The sequence below is a fragment of the Lontra canadensis genome, unplaced genomic scaffold (assembly GCF_010015895.1).
Source record: "Lontra canadensis isolate GAN:19392208 unplaced genomic scaffold, GSC_riverotter_1.0 scaffold154, whole genome shotgun sequence".
NCBI lineage: Eukaryota > Metazoa > Chordata > Mammalia > Carnivora > Mustelidae > Lontra > Lontra canadensis.
In genome coordinates, this window is record NW_022631148.1 from 689,928 (window position 1) to 717,357 (window position 27,430).

The 27,430-nt window shown below is 39.0% G+C and overlaps 1 protein-coding gene across 4 annotated transcripts in view; it reads left to right on the forward strand.

Annotated features, from left to right (window-relative positions):
- The window catches only part of CUNH11orf49 (chromosome unknown C11orf49 homolog), a 189,378-nt gene that overhangs the window by 29,561 nt on the left and 132,387 nt on the right, over nt 1–27,430 (forward strand). For 2 of the 4 annotated variants that reach the window (XM_032844663.1, XM_032844661.1), the window contains exon 2: nt 19,385–19,487. The exons of 1 other annotated variant lie outside the window; for it this stretch is intronic. In XM_032844663.1, the coding sequence (XP_032700554.1) occupies nt 19,385–19,487 (103 nt within the window). Of the gene's footprint in view, nt 1–15,054; nt 15,186–19,384; nt 19,488–27,430 lie in introns of all 4 variants that reach the window. One more of the 4 variants, XM_032844665.1, reaches the window with a different exon arrangement.

The following is a 27,430-nucleotide window of genomic DNA, read 5'->3' on the forward strand; positions in this document are numbered from 1 at the left end:
ATGTGTGCTCAGGACTATGGTTGATATTGCAAAAGACCCATAGGGATATAAGACAGAGGCTTCCTCCTATATCTGATCTTAATAAATGGGGTCATCGTATTCCCAAATGCCCAAGAAAGGAACCCAGAAACCATCCTAAACTCCCTTTCATCTTTTCTCATACCCAATCAATGACCAAATTCTATCCCTCTTTTGTTTTGATCTGTCATTCTCATTGTTACTTCCCTAATTCAGGTCTTTGTTATTTCTGGCCTGGACTTTTTCAACAGTGGCTTGTCTTGTATCTATACCTCTGTACTTGTATCTGTGCATTTCTCCCTCCAGTTCTACAGTGCTGCCACAGTAATCTTTCAGAAGTAGTAGTTACTTTCTTGCTCAAAATCCTTCAGTGGTTTCCCCAAATCTGTGCCTTTTTTTTTTTTTTTTTTCTGGACACGGAGAGAGAGATCACAAGAAGGCAGAGAGGCAGGCAGAGAGAGAGGTGGAGGAAGCAGGCTCCCTGCTGAGTAGAGAGCCCAATGCGGGGCTCGATCCCAGAACCCTGAGATCATGACCTGAGCTAAAGGGCAGAGGCTTAACCCACTGAGCCACCCAGGTGCTCCCAAATCTGTGCTTCTTAGAAGACCCTTTATAATGACGATGCTGTCTAGATTTATCTTTTAGCAAAACTGAACTATTCTTAGCTTTTCAGATCTAGCATGCAAATATGAAAAATCTCTTCATCCTTCTGCCTGCGCTGCTATGTCTCTACTGAATATCCTCCCTCAGCTTGTTCACGTGGTAAATTCTTCCGCATCCTTTCTCAGCTTCAGTGTTCCTCCTTCTTTTAAACTCTTAATCCAAGGCAACAAAGCCACTCTTACTCTTTATACTTTTTACATATCTCCTTCATAACAATTATTATACTGTATTGTAATTGTTAATTTGTATGTCTGCTTCTCCAAATAGATGGTAAGCTCCTCAAGGACAAAGACCATGCTTGGGTATTAAATAATTATTAAAAAAATAAAGGAATATCCTCAATTTTATTGTAATGCAGTTGAGGACAATAACAGATGAGTAAGTGTGACACACTGAGTCAGTGTGCAGTCAAGTGCTACATGATAAATATTAGGAGTTCAGGAAAAAGAGGAGATCACTGGAGATGGGGAGAATTAGGGAAGGAATCAAAGAGAATATCTTTTTTTTTTAAAGGTTCTATTTATTTATTTGACAGAGAGAGATCACAAGCAGGCAGAGAGGCAGGCAGAGAGAGTGAGAAGGAAGCAAGCTCCCCGCTGAGCAGAGAGCCCAATGCGGGACTCGATCCCAGGACCCTGAGATCATGACCTGAGCCGAAGGCAGCGGCTTAACCCACTGAGCCACCCAGGCGCCCAGAGAATATCTCTTTAGTAAGGAAATAGCACAGTGATTTGGGCCAGGAACACGAAAAATTCTAGGGACATGTTTATGTTCAGCAGTGTTTGTATAAAGAAATATTTATAGGGGTGCCTGGCTGGCTCAGTTGATAGAGCACGAGACTTTTAGGATTGTGAGTTCAGGCCCCACTTTGGGTGTGGAGGCTACTTTAGTAAATACATACATACATACACACATACATACATAATTATAATGTCAAAACAAAGTACTACATTAAATTTTGAAAAAATAATAATAGTGGGTAAACCAAAAAGAAAAGAAAAATGAGGAAAGACAAAGCTCTCAAAAATACAAGGGATATACTGGTTTAATTTGGAAGTCTCTTATCTACAAATGTCTTTAGTTCCTTTTACTTTAGTTTTTTTCATTTCTGAGGAAATCAAAGTCCCATTGTATAAATGCTTTATTAATACTACGTATCACTTATAACAATCTGCATTGTCCCTGAAATATTATCCAGCCATGAAGGGGAATAAAATCTTGCCATTTGCAACAGCATGGGTAGAGCTAGAGAGTATAATGCTAACCAAAATAAGTCAGTCAGAGAAAGGCAAATACCATATGATTTGACTCATATGTGGAATTTAAGAAACAAAACAAAGGGAAAAAAAGAGAGACAAATCAAGAAACAAACTCTTCACTATAGAGAACAAACCAATGGTTAGCAGAGGGGAGGGGGGCTGCAAGAATGGGTTAAATACGTGATGGAATTAAGGAGGACACTTTGAACGGGCACAGGATGATATATGGAAGTGTTGAATCACCATATTGTACACGTGAAACTAATGTAACACTGTACGTTCACTATACTGGCGTTATTTTTAAAAATTACTTAAAAAGAAAAGAAACAGTAGGCAAAGAATTTGAATAGGCCTTTCTCAGTAGAAGACATACATGTTGCTAATACATGAAAAAGTGCTCAATATTATTAATCACCAAAGAAATGTTTTGAAGTCATGAGATACTAATTCAAACTCACTAAGATGGCTAAAATAAAAAAGATGGGCGATAACAAGTATTGGCAAGGATGTAGAGAAATTACACCCTCATACATGTCTGGTAGGATTATAGAATAATGCAGCCACTTTTAAAAAGAGTTTGGCAATAAAACATACAGTTACCATATGATCAGCACTTCCACTCTTAAATATATGCCCATGAGAATGAAAAACATCCACACAAGAATCTATACATAATATTCATAGCGACATTGTTCATAGTAGCCAAACGGTGAATATAACTGGTGGATGGATAATCAAAAGTTGGTAAACTCATAGAATGCAATGTATTCAGTAAGAAAAAGAATGAAGTATTGACCCAAACCACAATAGAAATGAACCTCAAAAACATAATGCTAAGTGAAAGAAGCCAGTTACAAAAGGCCATATTACGTGATTTCATTTATAGAAAATGTCTGGACTAGACAGATGAGTAGAGACAAAAAGGTGAGTAGTTTCCAGGGGCTGGGAGAAGAGGGAATAGGAACTGACTGCAAATGGGTACTTGTTTTGAAGGGTTGAAGAAATGAAGAAATTAGGTAGTGGGGGTGGTTGCATGACACTTAAAATATTTATTTGAGAGAGAGCAAGAGTACAAGTTGGGGGAGAGGCAGAGGGAGAGGGAGAAGCAGACTCCACGCTGAGCAGGGAGCGCAACATGGGGCTTGATCCCAGGACCCGGGTATCTTGACCTGAGCTGAAGGCAGACACTTCACCACCTGAGCCACCGAGGTGTCCCGCACAACTCTCTGAGCATACTAAAAACTGTTGAATTGTATATGTTAAAAATTTTGTGGTAAGTGAATTATATCTCAATAAAACTACTACTAAAAGAAAAGAATCCTCTGGGATACCTGACTGGCTCAGTCAGTGGTGCATGCAACTCTTGATCTCAGGGTCATGAGTTCAAGTCCCATGTTGGGGATAGAGTTTATTTAATAAAGAAAAAAATGAAAGAAAGAAAAAATGAAAAGGATCCACATTTTCTCAACCTGTAATCTTTTTAACTGTGCACATATACAGTATTAATATATGCTTATACATACATACTTGATATGCAATATACATCATGTACATATTGCATATGTGTTGACTAGTTCAAAAAATATATAACAAGGCATACGTTGAGAGGAATTGTTTCCACCCTGTCCCAATTTACCTATTTCTTCCTCTCCTGTGTTCTACAGACAACTGCTTTTATTCAACCAGCTCTTTTTTTTTTTTTAAGATTTTATTTTTAAGTAATCTGTACACCCAATGTAGGGCTTGAACTCACAACCCTGAGATCAAGAGTCACACACTCTTCTGACCGAGCTAGCCAGGTGTCCCTCCACCAGCTCTTTTAAATCTGTAGGATAGCATTATGTTTTGGTTCTCCCAAGTTTCCAGTACTGCTGAAGCTTGCCATTTTTTTTTCCTGAAATGACCTTTTTCTTTACTTTTTCTAAAATAAATTCTTTTTCTGCCTTTATCATAAAGGCATGTAATTGCCTCATTTGGTTGTCTCCAAATTAAGGTTTCAGCATAATTCACTAGTCTGATTTTCAGTACTTAGATTATTTTCTAGCCAACCATTATAATAAATAAGGGTAACACTTTCTTTGTAATACCTATTATCACTTATCATAGCTCAAGAAAAAAATTATTTATAATTTTTCCTGGATTATGATTGGCACCAGAGATTTGAATAGACTATCAGTAGAATAAAAGAAGCCTGAATGATATAATTTGACTATTCCATTTAGAAGGTTAGGTCCATTTAGGGAATATGAAAATGTATTTGAGAATAATTTGGTTTTGCCATGACTTATTTTGCTTGCTTTGTACAAAGAAAAACTTTGGCAACATGGTTATAGATGGAAATATGGAGAGAACTTCGGAACTACGTTTGAGCAAGCCCAGGTACTTTCCGTCATTGAATCAAGAATGAAAAGAATGAGGAAAGACTTCAATTTCTTTTTTTTTTTTAAGTTTTATTTATTTATGTAATCTCTACAACCCCATGTGGGGCTCAAACTCACAACCCCAAGATCCAGTCACATGCTTTTCCAACTGAGCCAGCCAGACGCCCCAGTGAGACAGCAAGGCGCCCCTTCAATTTCTTTATCTATAAAATGATGGTAGTTAAATGATATGATCTTAAAATCCTTCCACTCCTTAAGCTTGTGCAATTCAGGAACAGTGGTGAGAATAGTAATGAAGTGATTGGCCACTGGTTCCAAGTTTAGTACAACCAAGAGAGGCCCATGGAACAATCTGTGGGAGGACCTAAACGATTTCAAGTCCTGTTGAAGAGGAACAGTGTGTTCAATGGAAATGAAGGAGGAAATGGAATTTTCGGGTCAGGGGATTTGATGGGCCGTCGTGAAAGAAAGCCCACCATGTGCTCCTGGGAAGAAAGATGTGGGTCCTGGGTTTTGGTTTTTTTTTTTGACATGTAGGTCATAAACTCTTCAGGGAGCTATAGATGAACCGCAGGAGGTTCTCAAATCCTCTAAATTATGCACAACATATTAAATTGTATCCATTTTTCTGTGAGAAAGTATTTTCAGCTTCATGTAGATTCTTATCATAACCTGAGGAAAACAAAAACCATTCACTCTTAAAAATGAATGGTAAAGACTCTTAATGATGAAAATGGAGAAAGAGGGACACCTCAGTGGCCTTGCAGTGGGTGAATATGGTCATTGTGATATTTTCAGCGTCGACTAGATTTCAGTCATGAGACCTAGAAGTGAAGGGTGAGAAAATGTGTAGAAAGAACCAGAATTTGCCATAAGGCAGTTTTGAGTCTTGGCTGGCCATTATTAGCTGTGTGACCGTGGGCAATTTTATAACCCCTGTAAGGCTCAGTTTCCTCATGTGTAAAATGGGGCTAGTAAGTATCTACCTTAAATGGTGGTTGTGAACGCAAAACGAGACAACACAGGTTGAGCACATAAGACAGAGCTTGGCCCTTCGTACGTATTTGGTAAACCTCTCCCCTCACAGGGTTTTGGTTTTGTGTATCTGGTCCTCAGTAAGTCCATCTTCAGAGAACGGCTCAGTGATGGTCACACTCAAGAATATCCTTTCTTATTAAGTGGTCAGTGTAGAGGTTCTTTCCCATGCAGACTTGCCAGCCGGGTGTGTAAAAAACCCACATTGGACGTGTTGCCTGGCAGCACGTGGCCCTGAGTGGCGGTACATGGCTTGCATTGTAATGTCATCAGTGCAGGGCCAGCTGGCTGAGCGTGTCCTGCCGCACAGGCTAGGAACTCCGTCCCCAACAAAACAGCAGCCCGCACTAGGGTTAACAGAAAATGACAAACCAGGCATGGATGAGGGAGGCGCCAGCAGAGCAGCGGGATGTCCTTTGATTTGCTTCTGTTATTTGCATGTCTTTCTTGTGATGTCTGTGAAATGTTCAGAATGACAAAGTTTTTAAAAGACCTGCTGACTCCGCCTGAAAAATGTGAAAAACCTCCCGTTTAGAGACCTATTATGTCCAGCTAGCCTGCATTTTCTATATCTTTTTCTTCATTTTTTATTAATGCAAACATTTGCATGAAGACAGAACCTTTGTTTCGTAGAGAGTTCATCTGCCCCTGCTGCTTACTGGCCCTGCCATGCGAGAGCACAACAGAACCTTTGTTACGCTTTCAGCAAAGCTGTTTATGAACGGTGGCTTACTGAGGACTGCTTCCTGTGCTGTGTGCTTCCATTTTGTCTCAAAAGAAAAAAAGAAAATAGTTCTTAGGAGTGAAAAGAATTTGGACTTTCTTTTTTCAAGTCTTGGATGTTGAAATGACAAGTAGCCCCAAATTTGTGAGGAACTGGTAATGGCACCGAATGCATTTTTTCACTTTACCTTGAACATAATGAGGCCCTTAGTAACAATGGACAGAGCAAGTGCTTTCTCATTGGAATAGAGGGAAGGAACAGTAAAAAGGGAACAGAAAGAGGGGTTGAGAACAGGACAAAAGTGGCTTCCTGTCAGAACCCTAATATTGTAGCAGAATGTGTTTTGGTACTTAGTGTTTCCCACCTGGGAGGCACAGTTCTGAAGTGGTTGAGTTGAATAAAGAATAGGACCACAGTTTATAAATAGTGATACGGTTTACGTATTCATCCCGTAAATATTTGAATGACTGGTATGTGAAGACACTGAGTGGTCCTGAGTGTTAAAGGGGGTAAGAGATAAATGAGTCATGGCAACTCTCAGTCTGTGAGGAGTCGGAAGTCTAACAAAGAAGATAACACATGTATAACAGAAATAACTCTGTATCAAGGTAGAAAGTGCCATTGGAGATATTTAAAATAGGTGTTAGGGAATTCAGGAAAGGGAAGATTGCTTCTGGGTCAGAGAGAATCAGGGAAAGCTTCACGGAGAAGGTGGCATTTGACTTGAGCCCGGCGGGAAAAGTAGGCTTGGACATTGCAACGTAGCCGTGAATGAGGAGTCAAAAATTATGTTGGTCTGGTAAAATAGATCCCAAAGTATATTTTTATAGGGTATTTTGGTGTTGGACACTAGTGATTTAGATGCTATGGTGAGTGTTGACATGTGTTTTCTATGTGAACTAAATTAGGGCTGGACCAGCCTATGCTGTTCTAATCATTCACCCCATGACTTTTTTGCACTTTGGCCTAGGCCTCTGGAGCTTCTATACATATCTACAGTAGCATTTTTACTTTCATAACAAAAATAGAAACTCAAAGGGATTATTGGGCATTATTACAGCCATATCCCATAAGCAGGGTGTAGACATAGTTCTGAGTGCGGATTTGACACGTGAGACTCATGGTTGAAAGAGAATGGATCCACCTTCATCCAGAGGCAGTATCAAACAGAAAGGAGAGATCAGGAATTCTAAGCCCGTGAGTTTTCACCTACCTTAAATTAGAACTCATTTCTGTATCTTTCTACCATTAGACTAAATGAGGTCCTGTTAGTGTTATAAGAGTTACTAATTTTTGTGAGATGGTTTGAATATAAAATGACAAGTAATTGATAAGGTACTGCATTAGTACCTTGTTGCATTAATACCGCTAATCTGTATATTCATGGTTAATTGTATGTTACCAAATATAATTGTTAATAATTTGTAAAGACATGGTTTTCCCCAAAGGCTACAACTTTTGTTGACCACATAGCACAATTAATTTTCGCCTTGTAGACCAAAAAAATTTTTTTAAAAGATTTATATATTTATTTTAGAGAGAGAGAGAGCACGAGCAGGAGGGGCAGAGGGAGAAGGAGAGAGAACCTCAAGCAGGCATCACGCTGAGCTCGGAGCCTGACATGGGGCTTGATCTCTCAACCCTGAGATCACAACCTGAGGTGAAATCAAGAGTCAGACACTTAACTGACTGCCTCACAGGCGCCCCTTGCCTTGTAACATTAGTACTTCCTTACCTGATAGGACATTAGGCGTGGCACTTGATTTATTCCATGTTTGTCAATTTATAGGGTTTTATTTAACCTGGGGTGCCTTCTGGAAAATAGTTTTATGACTGTTTATGGAGTTGATTTGATCACAATGCTGCTCTATGAATAACTATTTTTGCAAAGCTATTATGACGGTTATTACTTGGGGTCTTCATGTGTCCCTAGATTGTAGCTGTGGGACACTTCAGTGCCACTTGGGATTTCTCTGACATTCAGGGAGTACATTTTGTTATGGTCAGCTAGCTGAGTGTTTTGAGCTTGGATCTCTGTAAATCCTCCTTAAAAAAAATTTTTTTTTTCTGTAACTTCTGGCACTTGTAATTACAAGACTCCAACCTACTAATTCTATATTATGAGACTTAGACTAGAAATACTGAAGAAATAGGATTTAAGTAATGAGCCTTAATTGACATCCCCAAAATATCAAAAATCACCAGTTTTAGGAAGAAAGGAAGAAGGAAGAATTAATGGCTGACTGGAGACCGTTTGAATGTCAAAGCACCCAGCTTTGCACAGCTGTTAACTTGTATAATACCTCTATTTGTTGAGGGAAGTGGACTTCAGTTTTTTGTCCTCCACTTTACATAAAGATCTTTAGTGACTTCTTGTTTTCTGGTTGTCACAGGTGATGTTAACATGTGTAATGCTTTGTTTCCCCTCAGTGTGTCTTTTAGCATTTAAGTTTGACTAGCTGGATAGCAGAAATGTGGTGGTTTGGATGCCCAAATGCATTGTATTAGTTTTGTCTGTTTTATAATTAACTATTAATGTAAACGATCTTTCCTTAATTTGTAACTCTGTCCTTAGAAAATTCCACTTGATATATGTCGTGTGGCATAGCTTTATATATATATATAAATATATATATATATATATATATATATATATATATATATATATATATATATAATTTATTTATTTGAGAGAGACAGTGCCCAAGCAGAGGAAGGAGCAGAGGGAGAGGGAGACTCCCCACTGAGCAGGGAACCTGATGCTAGGCTTGATCCCAGGATTCTGGGATCATGACCTGAGCCGAAGGCAGACATTTAACTGACTGAGCCACCCGGGTGCCTCATGGCATAGCTCTTTAAGGGCTGCAGTAGAGTGCAGTCCTGTCCATAGACCTGGATTCAAATCCTGTCTCTGCTACTTGCCAGACCATTAACATTTAGGTAAATTACATATCTGAGTCTTCCTTTTTTCATCTATAAAATGAAGATAAAAGTACCCAACTCATAAGTCTGTTGTGAGAATTAAATGAATTAATGCCCATAAAATGCTTAGAAGACTGGGGCACCTGGGTGGCTCAGTGGGTTAAAGCCTCTGCCTTCAGCTCAGGTCATGATCTCAGGGTCCTGGGATCGAGCCCCGCATGGGGCTCTCTGCTCAACGGGGAGCCTGCTTCCTCCTCTCTCTCTCTGCCTGCCTCTCTGCCTACTTGTGATCTCTGTCTGTCAAATAAATAAATAAAATCTTTAAAAAAACTGCTTAGAAGACTGCCTTGCACAGAGAGCTTAATAAATGTTAGCTGTTGTTATTATTACATTTATAGGTCTAACTACCATTAAGCAGACCCCATAATGATCAAGAGCTATTAAAGGAGGGAAGACTTCTGTGTTTAAATCAAGGATATTTATCAGGATATTCATATGCAATGTGTGATTCACTTATAATTTTTTCTGAGTGCCCAAAGTTAAACTTGATATACAGCTGTTTCATATTTGGAGCTAGTTAATGTTTGAAGGGGTCTGATTTGGGGTTAACACTTTAACTCTATTTTTCTCTACTCTAAATTTAAAATTTCTTTTTTTTATATTATGCTCTCTATGTTAACTGTGAATTCGTGATTTGGTAAGGGACACAGTTACTTAAAGATCATATTAGAAAAAAATATAAGATAGTCGGTTTATACACTTGGAGTAGAGAGGGCCTGTCTGAACAATACATAAAGCATAACAGTCACAATAAAATACTTCTAGCTGTATCAATAGTTAAAATGTCTATACAATGAAAATGCCACAAACAAATTAGAAGAAAAGCCATAAGGTAGTTGTATATATTTGCAAAATATATAAAATTAGGAAGAAAGCCCTACAAATCAGTGAAGAAAAAACAACCAGAGAGGAAAATGGGCAAAAGATACTAGCAGATTATTCACAGAAGAGCTACAAATAAACATGAAAATATGCTTAACTTTATTTCTACTTAAGAAGACTAAAATTAAAACAACAGTGAAAAGCTATTTTATAGCTGTTAAATTGGCAAAATTACAAAGTTTTAGACCAAGGAGAGTGAAAACAGATATTCTTACGGCTGGGAAGAATGTAAATTGAAATAACCCTTTGTAAAGCAATTGTGTGTATCTAAGTAAACATGGAGATATGGAGAAAAGGGAACCCTTGGGCACTGCTGGTGGGATTATGAACTGGTATAGCCACTATGGAAAACAGTATGGAGGATATTAAAAAAATTAAAAATAGAACAACCATATGATCTAGCAATTCCAGTTATGGGAATATATCCAAAGGAAATGAAAACACTAAATTGAAAAGCTGTCTGCACCTCAATGTTCAGTGCAGCATCATTTACAATAGTCAAGACATGGAAACAACCTAAGTGTCCATCGATGGATGAATGGATAAAGAAGTTGTGGTGTGTTAACATCACTGGGCATCAGAGAAATGCAGATCAAAACCATAACGAGATACCAGCTCACACCAGTCAGAATGGCTAAAATTAACAAATCAGGAAACAATAGGTGTTTGTGAGGATGTGGAGAAAGGGGAACCCTCCTACACTGTTGGTGGGAATGCAAGCTGGTGCAGCCATTCTGGAAAACAGTGTGGAGATTCCTTAAAATGTTGAAAATAGAGCTACTGGATACTAATACCCAGTAATGTGATTACCCAGCAATCACACTACTGGGTATTTACCCTAAAGATACAAATGTAGTGATCTGAAGGGGCATGTGCACCCAAATGTTTATAGCAGCAATGTCCACAATAGCCAAACTATGGAAAGAGCCTAGATGTCCATCAACAGATGAATGGATAAAGAAGATGTGGTATATATATACAGTGGAATACTATGCAGCCATCAAAAGAAACAAAATCTTGTCATTTGCGACAATGTCGCTGGAACTAAAGGGTATTATGCTGAGCGAAATAAGTCAATCAGAGAAAGACAATTATCATATGATCTCTCTGATATGAGGAATTTGAGAGGCAGGGCGGCGTGGGGCGGGTCATAGGGGGTAGGGAAGGAAAAAATGAAACAAGATGGGATAGGGAGGGAGACAAACCATAAAAGACTCTCAATCCATGAAACAAACTGAGGGTTGCTGGGGGGTGGGGGGGTAGGGATAGGGTGGCTGGATTATGGACTTTGGGGAGGGTATGTGCTATGGTGAATGCTGTGAAATGTGTAAGCCTGATGATTCACAGACCTGTACCCCTAGGGCAAAAATACATTATATGTTAATTAAAAAAAAAAGTTGTGGGTGTGTATATATAATGGAATATTATCCAGCCACAAAAAATGAGGAAATCCTACATGAATGGATCTTGAAGGCATTATGCTAAGTGAAATAAGTCAGAGAAAGACACATACTGTATGATTTCACTTATATATGGAATCTAAAAACAAACAACAAACAAACAAAAACCCAAACTCATTGAAGAAGAGATCAGACACGTGATTGTCAGAGGCAGAGGAGGAGAGGGAATTAGAGGAAGGTGGTAGGAAGGCAGGGTGCGGATTTCCAGTTATAAGATAAATGAGTACTGGGGAGGTAACCTACAGCATAAGGACTGTAGTTACCACTGCTGTATGGTACATGGGAAAGTGGTTAAGAGAGTAAATCCTAAGAGTTCTTATCATAAGGAGAAAAATGTTTTTTCTTCTTCCTTTTTTTTTTTTTTACTTTATATGTATGGTGAATGTTAGCAGAACCTATTATGACGATCATTTCATAATATATGTAAATCAAACCATCATGCTATATGCCTTAAGCTTATATGATGATGTTTGTCAATTCTTTCTTTCTTTTTCTTTTTTTTAAAGATTTTATTTATTTATTTGACAGAGAGAGATCACAAGTAGACAGAGAGGCAGGCAGAGAGAGAGAGAAGCAGGCTCCCCACTGAGCAGCGAGCCTGACTCGGGACTCGATCGCAGAACCCCAAGACCATGACCCGAGCCGAAGGCAGTGGCCTAACCCACTGAGCCACCCAGGTGCCCTGACAATTATTTCTTAATAAAACTGGAAAAAAGTCCACAAAGATAATGTGCATCCTGTGGCATGCCAATTCCATAGCAAAACTCTTTCACATATGCACAGGAAACGTATAAGAATATTCAACACAACAAGGTTTACTATAATGAAAATAAGGAAACAGCCTAAATATTTATCAGTAGAGAAATATTCGCCATTGAGAAATACTGCAAGGGTAATTTGTTTTCATATTTTAGAAAAGATTTCCAGGCACGGTTGAGCGAAAAAAGCAAGGCTCAGAAAAAAGTATATGTCATTTATTTTAAAACAAAACTAAACGCAACTCACACATTATGTATTTCTATATTTTTTAAAGTATGCCTACCAAACTGACAACTGTTACCAATGGGAACTGGGGTTGGTTTTTAACTTTTTCTGTACTGTTTGAATCTTTAAAAATAATTACATGTGTTAAAAAAATAATTACATGATTAACTAGAAATAAACTTTTTTTTATAATTTAAAGATCATTTAAATACTTTTAACCATCTGGTTTACCAATTTAAGCTTCTTTTCTAGTATTTACATGGATAGCCAGCAATTTGTAGATCATACAGTACAAAATGGGACACATTATAAGGTTTTGGGTTTTTCTTATTATGTTTTGCTTTTGTTTTTGTTTTGAGAGGTGGTGTGTTATAGGGGAAGGACATAGGCTTTGGAGTAAAATCTAAGTTTAAATACTGGATCAGCCATCTATTAAGATTTTAGCAGGTTCCTTAACCTCTCTGAGCTTCAAGAAAGTCTATTACTTACCTCATTGAGTTGTGTAAGGATTACATGTGCTGGTTTTCCTCATTTCCCATCTCCTTTGGTCAGAGGAAATTGGTCTAGTGTGGTCTAAGATCAAAGATGGTCTTCTGTGGGTAAAAAAGTATTTCACCAGAACATGCTATATCCCTGGATCAGGACATACGTGTAAAGATGGAGGAGATGTATTAACTTTTTAAACCAGTAAGCTATCTATTTGTACTTCACAAGATCAAATCAAATCAATTCATGGTAGTGACTTATAAATGATTTTGAAGCTTCTAAACAGTTTTTATATGACAAGTTGTTTAGTGAACAGGGTTACTTTTCTTATCTCAGAGAACAGTCTTAATTTAATTCAACATTTGTGCCAGCCAGCATCTGAATTTCAAGAGGCTTCAAAGACTAAAATGTGTCTCAGAAAGACTCTGGCAAGGGAGGAAAAAGCCAGATTTAAAGTTGAATATATGTATATGCTATGCTTTTCGCTTACACTGCTGTGCTCTTGTATGTGTCTATTAATATCACACGTAGTAATTCATATGAATATTTTTCTGGTGAGACTTGTTTATTCTAGTATAGGGACTCTGTATTAAATAATAATAACAAAATGAGTGGTCTAATTAATGTAGGTAGAAATTCTAGGCCCCTTAAGCAATAATTTCCAAATGGGACCCTTTATTTGATTGCAAAACAAACAAGTTAATACTTTGATGGTATTTATGCTTGGGAAGAGAGTTAAAAAGAAATAGTTCTGGACTTTCCCCATGTAAATTAGAGCCTCCTGAGTAATTAGCAGTTAATAAGTGAACGCTTCCTACAAGTTTAAAGGTTATAACCAAAATGGGCATATGCTTAGGTATATTACTGTACGTGTAAAGTTTATATAGCCTAGGAATCCCTGAAGATAATTTGTAAACATCCTTGGTTGCATGAGCAGAACTTTAAGTGAGTGGGGGGCTATAGGAAATTGGTTGCTTGGTGGTTATTATTAGTGTTGAAAATCTACTGTCTTCTGAGTTTTGCGATGTCTGGGAGTGGTACATAGTAACAACTGTAGTAATAACAACAATAAAAATAATCGCTAATATTTAGTGCCTACTTAACTATGTGCCAAGCCCTATGCCAGGATTATTACATACATTATTTTCTTTAATTCTCACTACAAGCTTAGGTGGTAGGTACTATCCCCCGATTTTATAGAAAAGGGCAAAGAGATTAAATAGCTTCCTTAAAGTCACACCGTTAGTGCCAGAGCTAGAAATCAAGTCCAGATCAACCTGACTTCGGAGCCCATGTTCCATTTTTGTTTGTTTGTTTGTTTGTTTTGTTTTTAAGATTTCATTTATTTATTTGACAGAGAGAGAGACCGCAAGGAGAGCAGGAGCACTAGCAGGAGGAGTGGGAGAAAGGAGAAGCAGACTCCCTGCCAAGCAGGGAGCCCGATGCAGGGCTCGATCCCAGGACCCTGGGATCATGGCCTGAGCCGAAGGCAGACGCTTAATGACTCAGCCACCCAGGCGTCCCAGAGCCCATGTTCTTAACCGTTGCAAAACATTGCTGTGTCATTACTGTAGAATCAGTATGTAGCCGTAATAATATAATCACTAATGTGTTACTTTTTGTATATACCAAATATTTTCCAAAGAAATAGTTTATTATTAGTCATATCATTCCTGGTATCCTACCCATTTTATAACAGGAGTGACTATGGTATAAAGAAATTAAATGATCAGCAGGAGGCCATTACACAGAACCAAGAAGTTTCTGATCCACATGGCCTTTATTTGAAAGGTTCATATAATGATCAATCATACAGAGTTACTTATATTTCATTTAAATCTTTCAGTGCAGCATGTTGAAGTTATAAGTGCTTATCTCAGAGAGCGATGCTATCTGAGCAAGACAGGGACCTTGGGGCTTCATGTGGATTTCAGAACAATAGAGCCTTATTGGTACATGTTAGAAAATCACATGTTAGGAATCACAGCAAAGCAGTAGAAGAAAAGTCAATCTGAAACGTTTTTTCTTTTCCAAAGAGGGCAACTAAGGTGCCCAGGTATCTTTGCCCTCGGGGCTGCAGGTGTGCTGTTTTTATTCTTTAATCATTCACATAAATTAAAGCCTATTCCTTTGCATTTAAAAAATAATATAAAATGACACTCTCCGTGTTTTATTGCCAGGCAAGAGCTTTGAACTTCTGTCTCATTGAAGTTTGATAAACTGCAAGGATTTTCCAGGGTTGGGTGGTGCCCACAGAGGGAACATTGGACTGATAAGAGCTGCAGGTGAAGGAAAGCACCAGAGAGTATCGGTTAGACAGAGCTCCTGGCACTTGGCTTGTGGGAAATTCTCTGCAGGGAGGAACTTTTCCCTGCTTTTTCTGGCTCTTCTTAGTGGCTTCCCTTCACCCACAAATAAAAAGGGCACTAGGGCTTTCTGTTTCCACATTGTGAACAAGGAATGGGGGGGTGACTACTTCATGGTGGAGTGGTTCTTTATAAGAAACTTTGAAATTAAATGACAAATTCTAACTTCACACAAAATGCTGATTGGCATGCACACCTATGCAGACAGGGACAAGACAGGCCTGCACGTGTGTGTGCACACACACACACACACATTCACACAGACACAAATGGGCCATATTTCTCAGATGATTTTACTATCAACATATGCCCCTGCCCTGTGCTTTATGTGAAATAAAGATCATATTTACTGGAAAACTGATTACACAAAGTGTTAATGATGAGGCAATATGCTATAGTGTTTGGAGCATGGGTTCTTGGTTTGAGTCTTGGCTTTTCTCACTAGCTTGGCTGTGTGATCTTGAGCAAGCTACTTCTATAAATCTCGTTCTCCCATTTGTAAAATGGAGGTATGCAAAATACATATGTATCATAGGATTGTGGCAAAGACTAAATACTATGATGCATGTTAAGACAATGAGCACAATATCTTGCATACTGTTCACTAAGTTGCACAGGTGCTCCAAGTTGGTATCATTATTGTTATCATTATTATGCGTAATATTATTATTAAACTCCATAAACATCAGATCGGTAGATGAATGTTAAACAGACATAATCCTTTTTCTTTCTTCCTTCCTTCCTTTCTTTCCCCATGCCCCAACCTTTTTTTTTTTTTTTTTTTTGGTGCAAAGTCATTTTCCAGAAAATTTCTCCTCTTTCCCACCCCCAGGAGGACAAAAGTACTTTGATTCTAATTGCTCTGAAAATATTTCTCCCTTAAAGGGCCTTCACACTGACATTTAGTCCCTGAAGTCAGGGAGGAGAAGCAGCAGGATTTGCAACTAAGTAGAGCTCTTTTCATTTCTACCATCAAATCAAAAACAAAATCCAAAACACTCTAATCCTGTATTAGCTTTAGTTAGATCTAAGTCACAGAAAGTCCATCTAGTACAAGGAAGGAAACCTTTTTTTTTTTTTTTTTTAAGATTTTTATTTATTTGAGAAAGAGAGAGAGAGCACACGAGTGGGGTTAGGGAGGAGAGGGAGAGGGAGAAATAGACTTTCTGCTGAACAGGGAGTCCAATACAGGGCTTTATTCCAGGACCCCAAGATCATGACCTGAGCGGAAGGCTAACACTTAACCCACTGAGCCACCCAGGTGCCCCAGAAGGAATCTTTTAAAAGACCAGGATAAGTGGGTGGAAAAAAGAAAGGAGAATACAGAGGTGACAGTGTTGCTGATTTTAATGTGACTTTGACCATTTTCTTCCCAATTTAGTATATATTAAAGTATTAAACAATGAATGCCAGAAATTGGCATGTGTTATCTCTTCACTCTCAGTTTTGGCCATTTCTTGGAGAGAGTTTTCCAGTTGGATAACCTGTTCCTGAAGCGTTGATTTTATTTTCACCTCTTTTTGGGGGGTGGGGGGCTAGAGAATGTTTGCAGTGTATTGATACTTCTTAGCTTTGGGAAGCACTTGTGTTGGAATAAATCACAGAATGTAAACCTGTCATTCATCTGTACTTTAGGCCCATGCAAACGTGGTGAAACCTTATGTCACCATTGTCAAATGAAGACTCTCCTGAGTACAGCTCATTTAGATAAATTTACTTGCTTTTTAAGTTTCACTAGACTGCCAGGACTTCAGGAATGGTTTTTTGAAGTACCTATTTTTTTAGGGGTGGTGGAGGGGCAGAGGGAGAGGGAGAGAGAATCCCAAGCAGGCGCCATGCTCAGTGCAGAGCCCAACACAAGGGCTTGATCTCACAACCCTAAGATCATGACCTGAGCCAAAATCAAGTGTTGGACGCTTAACCGACTGAGCCACGTGGGTGCCCCTTGAAGTACCTGTTTTTTATAAATTTCAGGTAATTCCCCCATATTTTCCTAAGGGACAAAACTATGAAAGAGCCAGAGTCCATCTTGGTAAAAACTTTGTGGAATTGCTTTTTGACAAGATGTTCATTACTTATGAGGTTTTTTTTGTTCTTGCTACTCCAGAAGAAAGGTTTTCTTTGTTTGTTTTTAAATTTTTGGATGGAAAATGGAAATACTGAATTGGAAATTCAGTGAAGTGTGCCAGGTTATCATTGTTGTTCCTCAAGATAAAATTTAGAGAAAGGAACAACATTTGTTGAGCACATGTTGTAATGGAAGCACTAGCCTATGTCTTTTACTGAACTAAACACCCCAATAGACCTTTGCGATAGACTCTTACAAGGGACTATAGTATTTTACATGCATTATCTTATTCAACTCACATAACCCTATGATGTAGGAACTACTAATATTATTATTATAAATAGTAATAGTATTATTTTTTTAAAATATTTTTATTTATTTATTTGACAGACAGAGATCACAAGTAGGCAGAGAGGCAGGCAGAGAGAGAGGAAGGAAATGAGGCTCCCTGCTGAACAGAGAGCCCGATGTGGGGATCGATCCCAGGACCCTGGGATCATGACCTGAGCTGAAGGCAGAGGCTTTAACCCACTGAGCCACCCAGGTGTCCCGAATAGTAATAGTATTATTATCCACATTTCACAGTGAGGAAATAGACATGGAGAGTCATTTGCTCAAAGTCACACAGCTAGGAATTGGTAGGGCTGACAATGGAACTATGGTTCTCTCTGAACTCCAAAGCTCAAGGTCTAAATCAGTGATTCTTAAACTTCCAGGTACATAGAAGCATGAATGGTACTTATTAAAAATTACTGGGCTCCATGAAAAGTACAGCATAGGAAATATAGTCAATAATATTGCAGTAACATTGTATGGTGACAAATGGTGACTACACTTAGTGTGGTGAACATTGAGTAATATGTAGAATTGTCAAAGCACTGTGTTGTACATTTGAAACATGGCATACAATGTTATATTTAAAAGTTTCTAAAAAAAAAAAAACAAACCACAACTATTTTTGGAGCACCTGGGTGGCTCAGTGGGTTAAGCCTCTGCCTTCGGCTCTGGTCATGATCTCAGGGTCCTAGGATCGAGCCCCACATCCGGCTCTCTGCTCAGCAAGGAGACTGCTTCCCAAACCTCTCTCTTTCTCTGCCTGCCTCTCTGCCTACCTGTGATCTCTGTCTGTCAAATAAATAAAATCTTAAAAAAAAAATTTTTTTTTTTTTTTTAGAATTATTGGGCTCCAGGTAGAAATTTAAGATCACTAAGTCTGGGATGGTGTCAGATTACAAATCTGTATTTTAACAAGGTATTTTGGGTGATTCAGATCAAGAAGTTGATTAACCATATTTTGAGAAAGAGCTAAATTATGTTTCTTTCCACACCTGATAAAGCAGAAAACAGGTGTAGATTAAATAACTATCTAAGATAAAGCTACCAAAGACAGAGCCATGATTCAAACCAAGGTCTTTCTAATTCTAATACACCCTTTATTACAAGCCCATGATTAATTCACACATTTTCCCGTCACAACAAATGCAGAAAATGTGATTTCTGGTAAATTGAGCCATACAGATTTCACCGTCCTAAGGCTAACAACTTAGGACTGACTTTTAGCATCATTAGTAGCATCATTACTGACATTTTCGTTAAATTTCCTTAAACTTTTCCATGACTTTTTGGTTGTTGTTAAGGAATTGCGTCTTCTTGGCCAGCATATCATGCATACTTCAGGCATGGCATCACTACTCCTGCGTTAAGCTCCTGAGACATGCAGAAGTGGAAGAGGGTGGAAGGAGGTAGAAAGAAAAGAATTCCCAGGTGTAGCTAAGCGGTGCTAACGCTCCTCACCCTCATTAACATCACCCTCCACTGAAATGAGGAGTGGAGAGTTAATATTAATAATAATAGCCAATCCGATGGCGATGGGTCATGTCTACATTGTCTCCCATTCTACCCTTTGAGACCAGAACTCAGTTAGGACTAGCAAGTTTGCTTTGCCTATTCCAGTCCACTCCTTAGGGCAGAACCAACATCTTGATTGACTTTCATGGATTACTACTAGGACTGGGAAGATTTACTTTCTTTGTCTCTCACTTTCTCTTTCTGTCTTGATTTTTTTTTTTTTTTTAGCCCAGCGACATGTCCTCACGTATATGGAGGATGCAGTGTGCCAGCTGTTAGAGAATAAGGAAGATATTAGCCAGTACGGCGTTGCCAGGTTCTTCACTGAATAGTAAGTATCTGTTTTGCTCGTTGGGTGAGCCCAGAAGAGGAACTAGGAAGCAGGCAAGGTGCATGAAGAATAGAGCAGATTATAGCTGCTGATGTAGTGGCAGTGAATGATTTCGTTTTGGTAGGTTGGTGAGGGCTGCCCAAATATGTTTTGGGACATACTTTGGTGCAGTTAGTTTTGTCCAGTGATAAGTCTCCTGAGTAGTTATGATGATAGTAGCCCAAGAACTAATTGTTTGATCTGTTAGCTCTGTTTCTTTAGGTCCCTCCTATAATTTTTAACTTTCTCCATTATTCAGAATGCTTACTGTGGTTGCCTTTCATCAGGGTTCCCTTAGCCTGTGTTTTTCATAGCTGGTTTTTCCTCATAGAACTGCTTAGGATGATTTGCTTCTGCAGTTTTCTTTCTACATCTACAGGACGCTGTGTCAATCAGCTAATGATTTTAGAGTATTCATAGAGGCAGAATAACTTTCATATTGTGCTTCTTTGTAAAGCATGCTTGGAGTGTGTAAAAATCAAGGTGATTACTACTTTTTAATGTCACAGAACTGTTCTTAGGCTGAAAGAGAATCTGTTTTGAACTCCTTGGTCTTCATGAAAGGGTGTGCTAGAGAAATACAAATGTTATTTTTATTTCCAAAATGCCGTCACATATTTGTATAATCATTTGGATTCTCCTTCCATTTTTTTATGGTTTATTGGGAACATTCTAAGGAAGAATAGTCTTTAATAGGCTTTTTTTTTTTTTAAAGGTTTTATTTATTCATTTGAGAGAAAGAAACAGAGAATGAGACAGAGAGTGAGCACGAGTGAGGTTTGGAGGAAGAAACAGGCTTCCACCTGAGCAATGAGCCCCGAAGGCAAAAGCTTAACCAACTGAGCCATCCAGCATCCTAACAGGCTTATATTTAAGATGAATCATGAATCCAAGTCTATCCTCCTTGAAAATATATTTTTTCCTTTCTATTCTCTACAGCTTCCTTAAAGATCAGACAGTTGTTCTAATGGCCTAAACTTGGGTTGCTGTTGGGGGCTTCTTGACTCTCCCTAGCTTTTTTGCCAAGCTATGGCAATAATATATACATGGCAATGTATATACATATGGCAATCTATACAAATAAAGTCTAGATTTCTTACGGATTGGAATTTCAAGTCCCTGGGAAAAACGGGCTCTCCAAGAGCAGAGCCTCTCCGTTTTCCCAGTTCTCTAAAGGAGGATCAGGGAAGGAATCGTGTTCTCATGGTGTAGGCTGAAGCAAATGAGGTGGGCAGGGAATAAAGACTGAGAATAAATAGCCAGCCTCACTTGCTCTTAAAGAACTGACAAGCCTGGGGGTCAAGTTTCTAGGCCATTTAATCTATACCAGCACTCTTGAGGCTCCTTGCCAAGTGAAATATGATTCTTCTGGGGGCAATGCTTCTTCCTGTTTTTTTTCATTTTACTCTACCTCCCCCACCCTCCAAATCCTTTATAAGTCTTTCCTATCACACTGGTTCCTTGAGGACAGACATCATTGTCTCTCCATCTTTGTGTTCCTAGTGGCTGGCACAGTGTTTAGCACATAATAGATGTTAGGTGACTGTTGAATATACAGCTGTATCTATATTTTAAGTTACTACACACTATTTGCTCTTGTTCTTGTTAGTAATAAGGACTTTCTCTTGATTTTTCTCTCATTATTATTGATTCTTATTTTTTTAAGATTTTATTTATTTATTCCACAGAGATCACAAGTAGGCAGAGAGGCAGGCAGAGAGAGGGAGAAGCAGGCTCCCTGCTGAACAGAGAGCCCGATGTGGGGCTCGATCCCAGGACCCTGAGATCATGACCTGAGCTGAAGGCAGAGGCTTAACCCTCTGAGCCACCCAGGCGCCCCTACTGATTTTTTTTTATTAAACTCTATGTTCTGCCATATAAGCAGCTGTATGCCATGTAGGTAGTACTCCAGAAGTGAACCCAACTAGTCTAATAACTGATCCTGAGCTCTATAGAGCCAATAGTAAACCTTGTGACTATTTCAAATGCTATTGAATGCTATCAACTGTAGCTTTTATCCACCAATACACTGTTGAAAAGTCGTAAGATTTTCCATAGTGCTGATAGAACTCTAGTTGCCAAGTGAGCTGTTTCTTGTCCTCAGGAAACTAAAAATTACATAATGTATGTGAGTGACACATACCTGACAGTTTTCGGAAACCCTATTGGCCCAAGGCAAGTTATTTTGAGAAATGAACTAGCATCAAAGCTCCAAATCTTAAAACAAACAAACAAGCAAAAAAGACTTGAATGGAATGGACATATGATGAAATTAAAACTGGTATTTGGTAGAGACCTGAGTGGTAGAAGCTCCTGATTTTCTTTGATTATCAATTTTATTTATCTAGTGAAAATCCTTCCTTATCAGGCTTCAGTTTTGTGTTGATTCATAGAAGCATAATGACACTGCCCTAGGAAGAAGAGTTCCTTATTCTTAAAAGTCCTCACTATAATCTTGCTTTGGGAAGGAAGGCTTTCCTGCTGATTTTCTTCTCTGGGTCTGCTTGGCTCCTCACCTGTGCTGTCACTCCATGGTTGTTGGTGTTTTCCAACAAATCCTTGATTGTTCCAGTAAATCTGGGTAAGCTGTAAAACATGAGTAGCTAAGCTGTACTGTGTGTGTATGTCTGCAAGATGGTGAGCTCTTTAGATCATGTTCCGCTGGACACTCTTGAAAGAAGGATACCAAATCCCAGAGGATTTTCTTTTATGTTGTATGCAAACTCTACCTCTGAATGTTGTCTTTCAACCGGAGGAAGGCAAAAGGAATTAATATTTAGAGGTGCCACTCTAAGAATAGACCAAGTGTCAGCATGGGGTCAGGACCTCTGAAGAAGTACATCCAAGAAAATGAGGCTAGAGTAGCTATAGCTTAGAAACCACAGCAGAGTGTGACCAGGTTCTTGTGGTAAAGATAAAATGAGAAATGTGGTTTTTTTAAGACATTGGAAAATAATGATGAGAGAAAAACAGGCTGAAATCTGAGAATTCCTATCAGGATTGGGAACCATTCTTCACAGGCTAAATTGATAGTTACAACACTGTGGCATCAGGGAGCTTGACCTCCACATACTAATATAGAAATGAATGATACTCTGTGGTCTTGGTTGGTGGGCCCAGGAGGGCTCTTTCTTATATCAAGTGTCTTGTTTTTGTTTTTTTTTCAATGATGGTTTTAGCTTCTTGGGGATACTTACGTGATGTCTGTTTTGGTTGCAAGTACACAGATACCTTCATTGGTAGAGGTTTATTTTATTTTATTTTCTATATTTTTAAGATTTTATTTATTCATTTGATACAGAGAGATACAGGGAAAGAGCTTGAGCAGGAGGAGAGGCAGAGGGAGAGGGAGAAGCAGACTCCCTGCTGAGCCAGGAGCCTGACACGGGGCTCGATCCCAGGATCTGGAGATCATGACCTGAGCCGAAGGCAGATGGCCAACCATCTGAGCCACCCAGGTGCCCCAATAGAGGTTTATTTTAAGGATATGTGAGAATATAAGACAGGATTCACTCATGAATTCATTCAGCAACTATTTTTGAGCACTTACTATGTATGTGCCTATGTGTAATAGGTAGTGGAGACAGAGTAGTTAACAAGACAAAGTAATTATTCTCATGGAGGTAAGGGTTTAGTGAGGGAGATAGTCAATAAACAAGTACACTGATGATGAAGACAATAGCTAATAGTTAATAAATCCTTGCTGTGTGCTAAGCACTGTTCTAAGCATGTAACATACATTCTCTCATTTAATTCTCATAATACTGGGACAAATGGGTGGCGTAGTCGGTTAAGTGTCTGACTTGATTTCAGCTCAGGTCCTGATCTCAGGGTTGTGAGATCAAGTCCCATGTCAAGCTCTGCACTGGACATGGAGCCTTCTTGCGATTCTTTCTCTCATTCTGCCACCATCCCCCCTTATGTGCACATGTTCTTTCTTTTTCTCTTTCTCTCTAAAAAAGACAAATTAAGTAAATAAATAAAAATCTTTAATTCTCACAATACCATGAGGTGGGGTTTTAATATTCTCTTCATTTTATGCATTAGGAAATTCAGGCCCACAAAAGTAATACTACCAAGGTTATACAGCTGATGACCATAACAAGATAAATAACAAGGAAATAACTAGGGTAACATGATATACAGGATAGTCAGGAAGGCCTCTTGGAGATGGCATTTGAGGGCTTATCCCATGGGACAATTGACTCATCCCATCAAAGAGCCGATAAGTTATCTCTGTTCAGGTGACTCACCTTTTTGTCCACCTTTGTTACCTAAGCTTTCTGTGTCCAAAAAAGATAACAAGATTGATTTTTTTTGCTGCTACCCAGAATGGAATAACCTTAATAGGCAGTGATCAGGGAAAGCCACCAATAGGGAAACCAAGTAACTGGTTTCCCTATACATTGCTCATATATAATAAGTGAAAGTAATAAAATAATTAGACATAAAAATTACTTGTGTTATGTATAATATTAATATGAAGATTGAAATCTTAGTTTTCAGAAAAAGAACATTAATTATTATATCTTGATATATATTAATCATCAGAATTCAATGGGAATTTGCATGCCTTTTTTAATATACTCTTGTAGTAAAAGATACCAGCATCAAATCCCTTTGTTTTTTTTATTGTTGTGCTTAGAATACATCCATAAAACGTGACCTTCATTAATTCATTGCTGGAGACGAAAAGGAAGTTCCCATGGTGCATATTGCTAAATCACTTAAAATGTAACTTGAAAGAAAACAAACAATCATTATAAAATATGTATTATTTCTTCTTTTTTTAAACAGGTGCTCTAAGCCCTATGAAAGATGACCCACTTCTCTCCTGAGTAATCTAGAACATTCAGGGTGTAAACTTTCAGTTCTAAAGTGGGCAGATTTTTTTAGGATTATCTATCATCCAGCATTTAAGTAATGTTTTCTTGGGTCTTTCTCGTGCCCATGGTAACAGAGGAGCAGTTTTGGAGCAACAAGAAACACATCAGAACAAACCAGGACTTCACTGATTTCCAGGCTCACAGCTTCAAATGAGGAATGGACTTGAGACTTCTCTGGGCCATTTCTGCTCTGTGTTTTCCCTACTTATTGTTGTTAAATTGAGCCAAAATGTGCTCTGGTGAAGTAATGGTGACTAATCCTATTATAGACTTCTTCAAAAGGGTAATGCTTCTCCCTGCCCCGCCCCCCATCTTTTTTCCATAGTTCAGTTCTTAGCTGGAGTTGACACATTGTAACAGAAAATTACCCATTTCTCATTGTCAGCATCTGGATTCTCACAGACTCAGATAATTGCCAGGAATAGATTTTGCCTTCAGCTAGAGCAATCCTGTCCTCACTGTTATTGGCCCAACACTTCTGTCATCTGTAAAAATCTGTAGAGGATTCTGGTCCTTTTCTATGTCACTAGGGGTATCCAAAGCAAAAGCACTGCAGGGAGACATAGTGGTGAGTTGAGAGTCACCACAATCTATTTTGAAACTTAAAAATCCAGTTTCATCAAGGATAGAAGAGGCTGCTTCCTTGCTCAGAATCCATCTCTCTTCTTCAGTCCCTTCATGTTTTGATTACAGGAAACCACCCAGCAGCACTTGACCTGGTAACTGAGGAAGCCATTTCACAGCCCACTGGTCTCCTGACTCATTTAGAAGTCAGAGTCAAAGGTTGTGGAAATAATAATTGGACCCAGATTCTCCCTGTCAGGAGAGTCCTCACTTCCCCCACCACCCCCTTCTACACGTTAAGAGAAACTTAGCTGTTGTGAAACCATTGGATAAGAGGAAATGAAGGAACTCCATCTGTGGCTCAAGCATTCTCAAGAGCCATTAATACTATTTCCTTTTTCCTGGGAGCAGCTTTTATAGCTAGCTAGTAAAAAATTTAGGTATAATTTTCTACACGAAAATATTTCCCCTTAGAGATATTACTTAATTTATTTTAATTGATAAATAATATAAAGAATCTTTATTTGGCCCCATCCAAGCACTGATATTTCTTTTCATTCTCCTGCTCTGATAATTCTCTGAGTACCCCTCCTGCAATCAGGTAGATGCACACAAATCTGAATTAACCGATCAGTAGTGCTATTAGTAATGTGAAATAGCTCATCAGAAGTTAAGAAACTTCATTTCATCAACAACAGAACAGTTTAAATTCATCAGTGTCTTTAATTTCTTCGATAATTTGCTCAGTACTCTAGAAGATCTGTGGTGCTGGCAGCACAGGCCTGGCACAAGAGCAGGAAAGAATGACACATCCTGGCACCTTTAACCAGAAGGTCTTTAATGAACTGGGATGGGGGTGGAAGGGAGAGAGGGGGAGGAGGAGGGACAGTTAGGGTTTTGGCAGCCACACAAAGATTCTTCTTCCCTGAGAAAAGTGAAATGAAAGTCAAATGAAGCTTCTCTCTGTTATTATGATTTGCTAAGATGTTTGTCTGTCTCTTAGCTTCCAGCCCCATGGCAGGTGCATCTTTCCAGTCAATGACTTCCCCACAAAACAAATTGTTTCTCAGGATCCCTCAAGAGGGGTCATGTCCAACCAATTTCCTGTCTGAGGCCATAACTGTGATTCCTTTCTTCAACTATCAGATGCAATTCTGTCCAACACAGTGGAAACTATCTTACTAGAAAATGTCATGAGCATGTAAATTTATTTTAGGACACGTTGGCCCAGGGTTGCTGAGTTCTGGAGCTGCAACAGTCAGCAGTGCTGTTTCCGGGGTGGCCGTAGAAGCAGCCTTGAATTCATCCCTTTGTCATTAAATAACATCAACAACAAATGTCTTTGTTAATGTCCTTGTGTTATATTTTCCAGGTCAAGATCATTGCTAGGGATGCTAATACCTATCTCACAGGTGTTGTTGGACAGATGAGGTAAAATGACATGAGTAAAATGGCTGGCTCTGTGGAATTCATTCTCATTCCCTGTTAGCTCCTGGTGTCTGAGCTTTTTGCTTCTCTCCTACTTCTGGATCTCCCGGAAAGGGATAGTTTTGCTCTTCTTTCTCTTTAAATGGTATTAGAGTTGAAGAGTTTGAGGACCTTTCAGTCTCTCTTGTTTTCTGTAACACTTTTTGCTTACCCTGCAGTTTATGTACCTTTTTGGAGATGAAAGACATTGGGGGACTTCCTGCCAGACTGTCAGTGACTTAGCGTTAGCCACTCGACTCACCATCTCATTTGTTCAGAGAACAGCCTCAGAAAATGTTTTTGTCTTTTCTTTCTCACCCATAAGCCATTTCCTCACTTCCTGGCTATACCCTCTTTTCTCTGGCAGCCAAGATTAAAAAATTCAAGGTGTAATGGGAGACCTGAGCTAGCCAAACCTATCCAACTTGTATTGTTCCTACTCTGAGCTCTAGCGGTGCAGTGATGTGCTCAGGGTAATGAAAAGCAGACGCTCTCTGCTGAGGTCATTGCTCCTCACACGGGCAGCCTGCTGCAGGAAGCTGTTTATCTGCGCTTTGCTGAGCCAAGCTCCAGCCTCCCAGCAGTTGGAATGTATTGAGAAACCACAGGGCCCGAAGAGACCATGTTCCACAGGCAGTTCCAGGCAGGGACAGTATATTTACACCACACAAGCTGCAGTTTACGTGTGTGGGGGGTAACTGTTCATCTGCACACTCTCAGACTTCACCTTCTATGCAATATATATGCCCTCTCAAGGGGGCTTAACCAAGAGAATGGTACTGCTATGTTCAACATGCCGTGAACACTTACTAACCTGACATAAGGAAAAAGAGGTATTATAGAAAATTTGATGTAAAAACCACCTTTTGGGGAGCCTGCGTGGCTCAGTCACTTAAGCATCAGACTCCTGATTTGGGCTCAGGTCGTGATCTCAGGGTCCTGGGGTCCATCCCCACATCAGGCTCCACGGTCAGTGTGGAGTCTGCT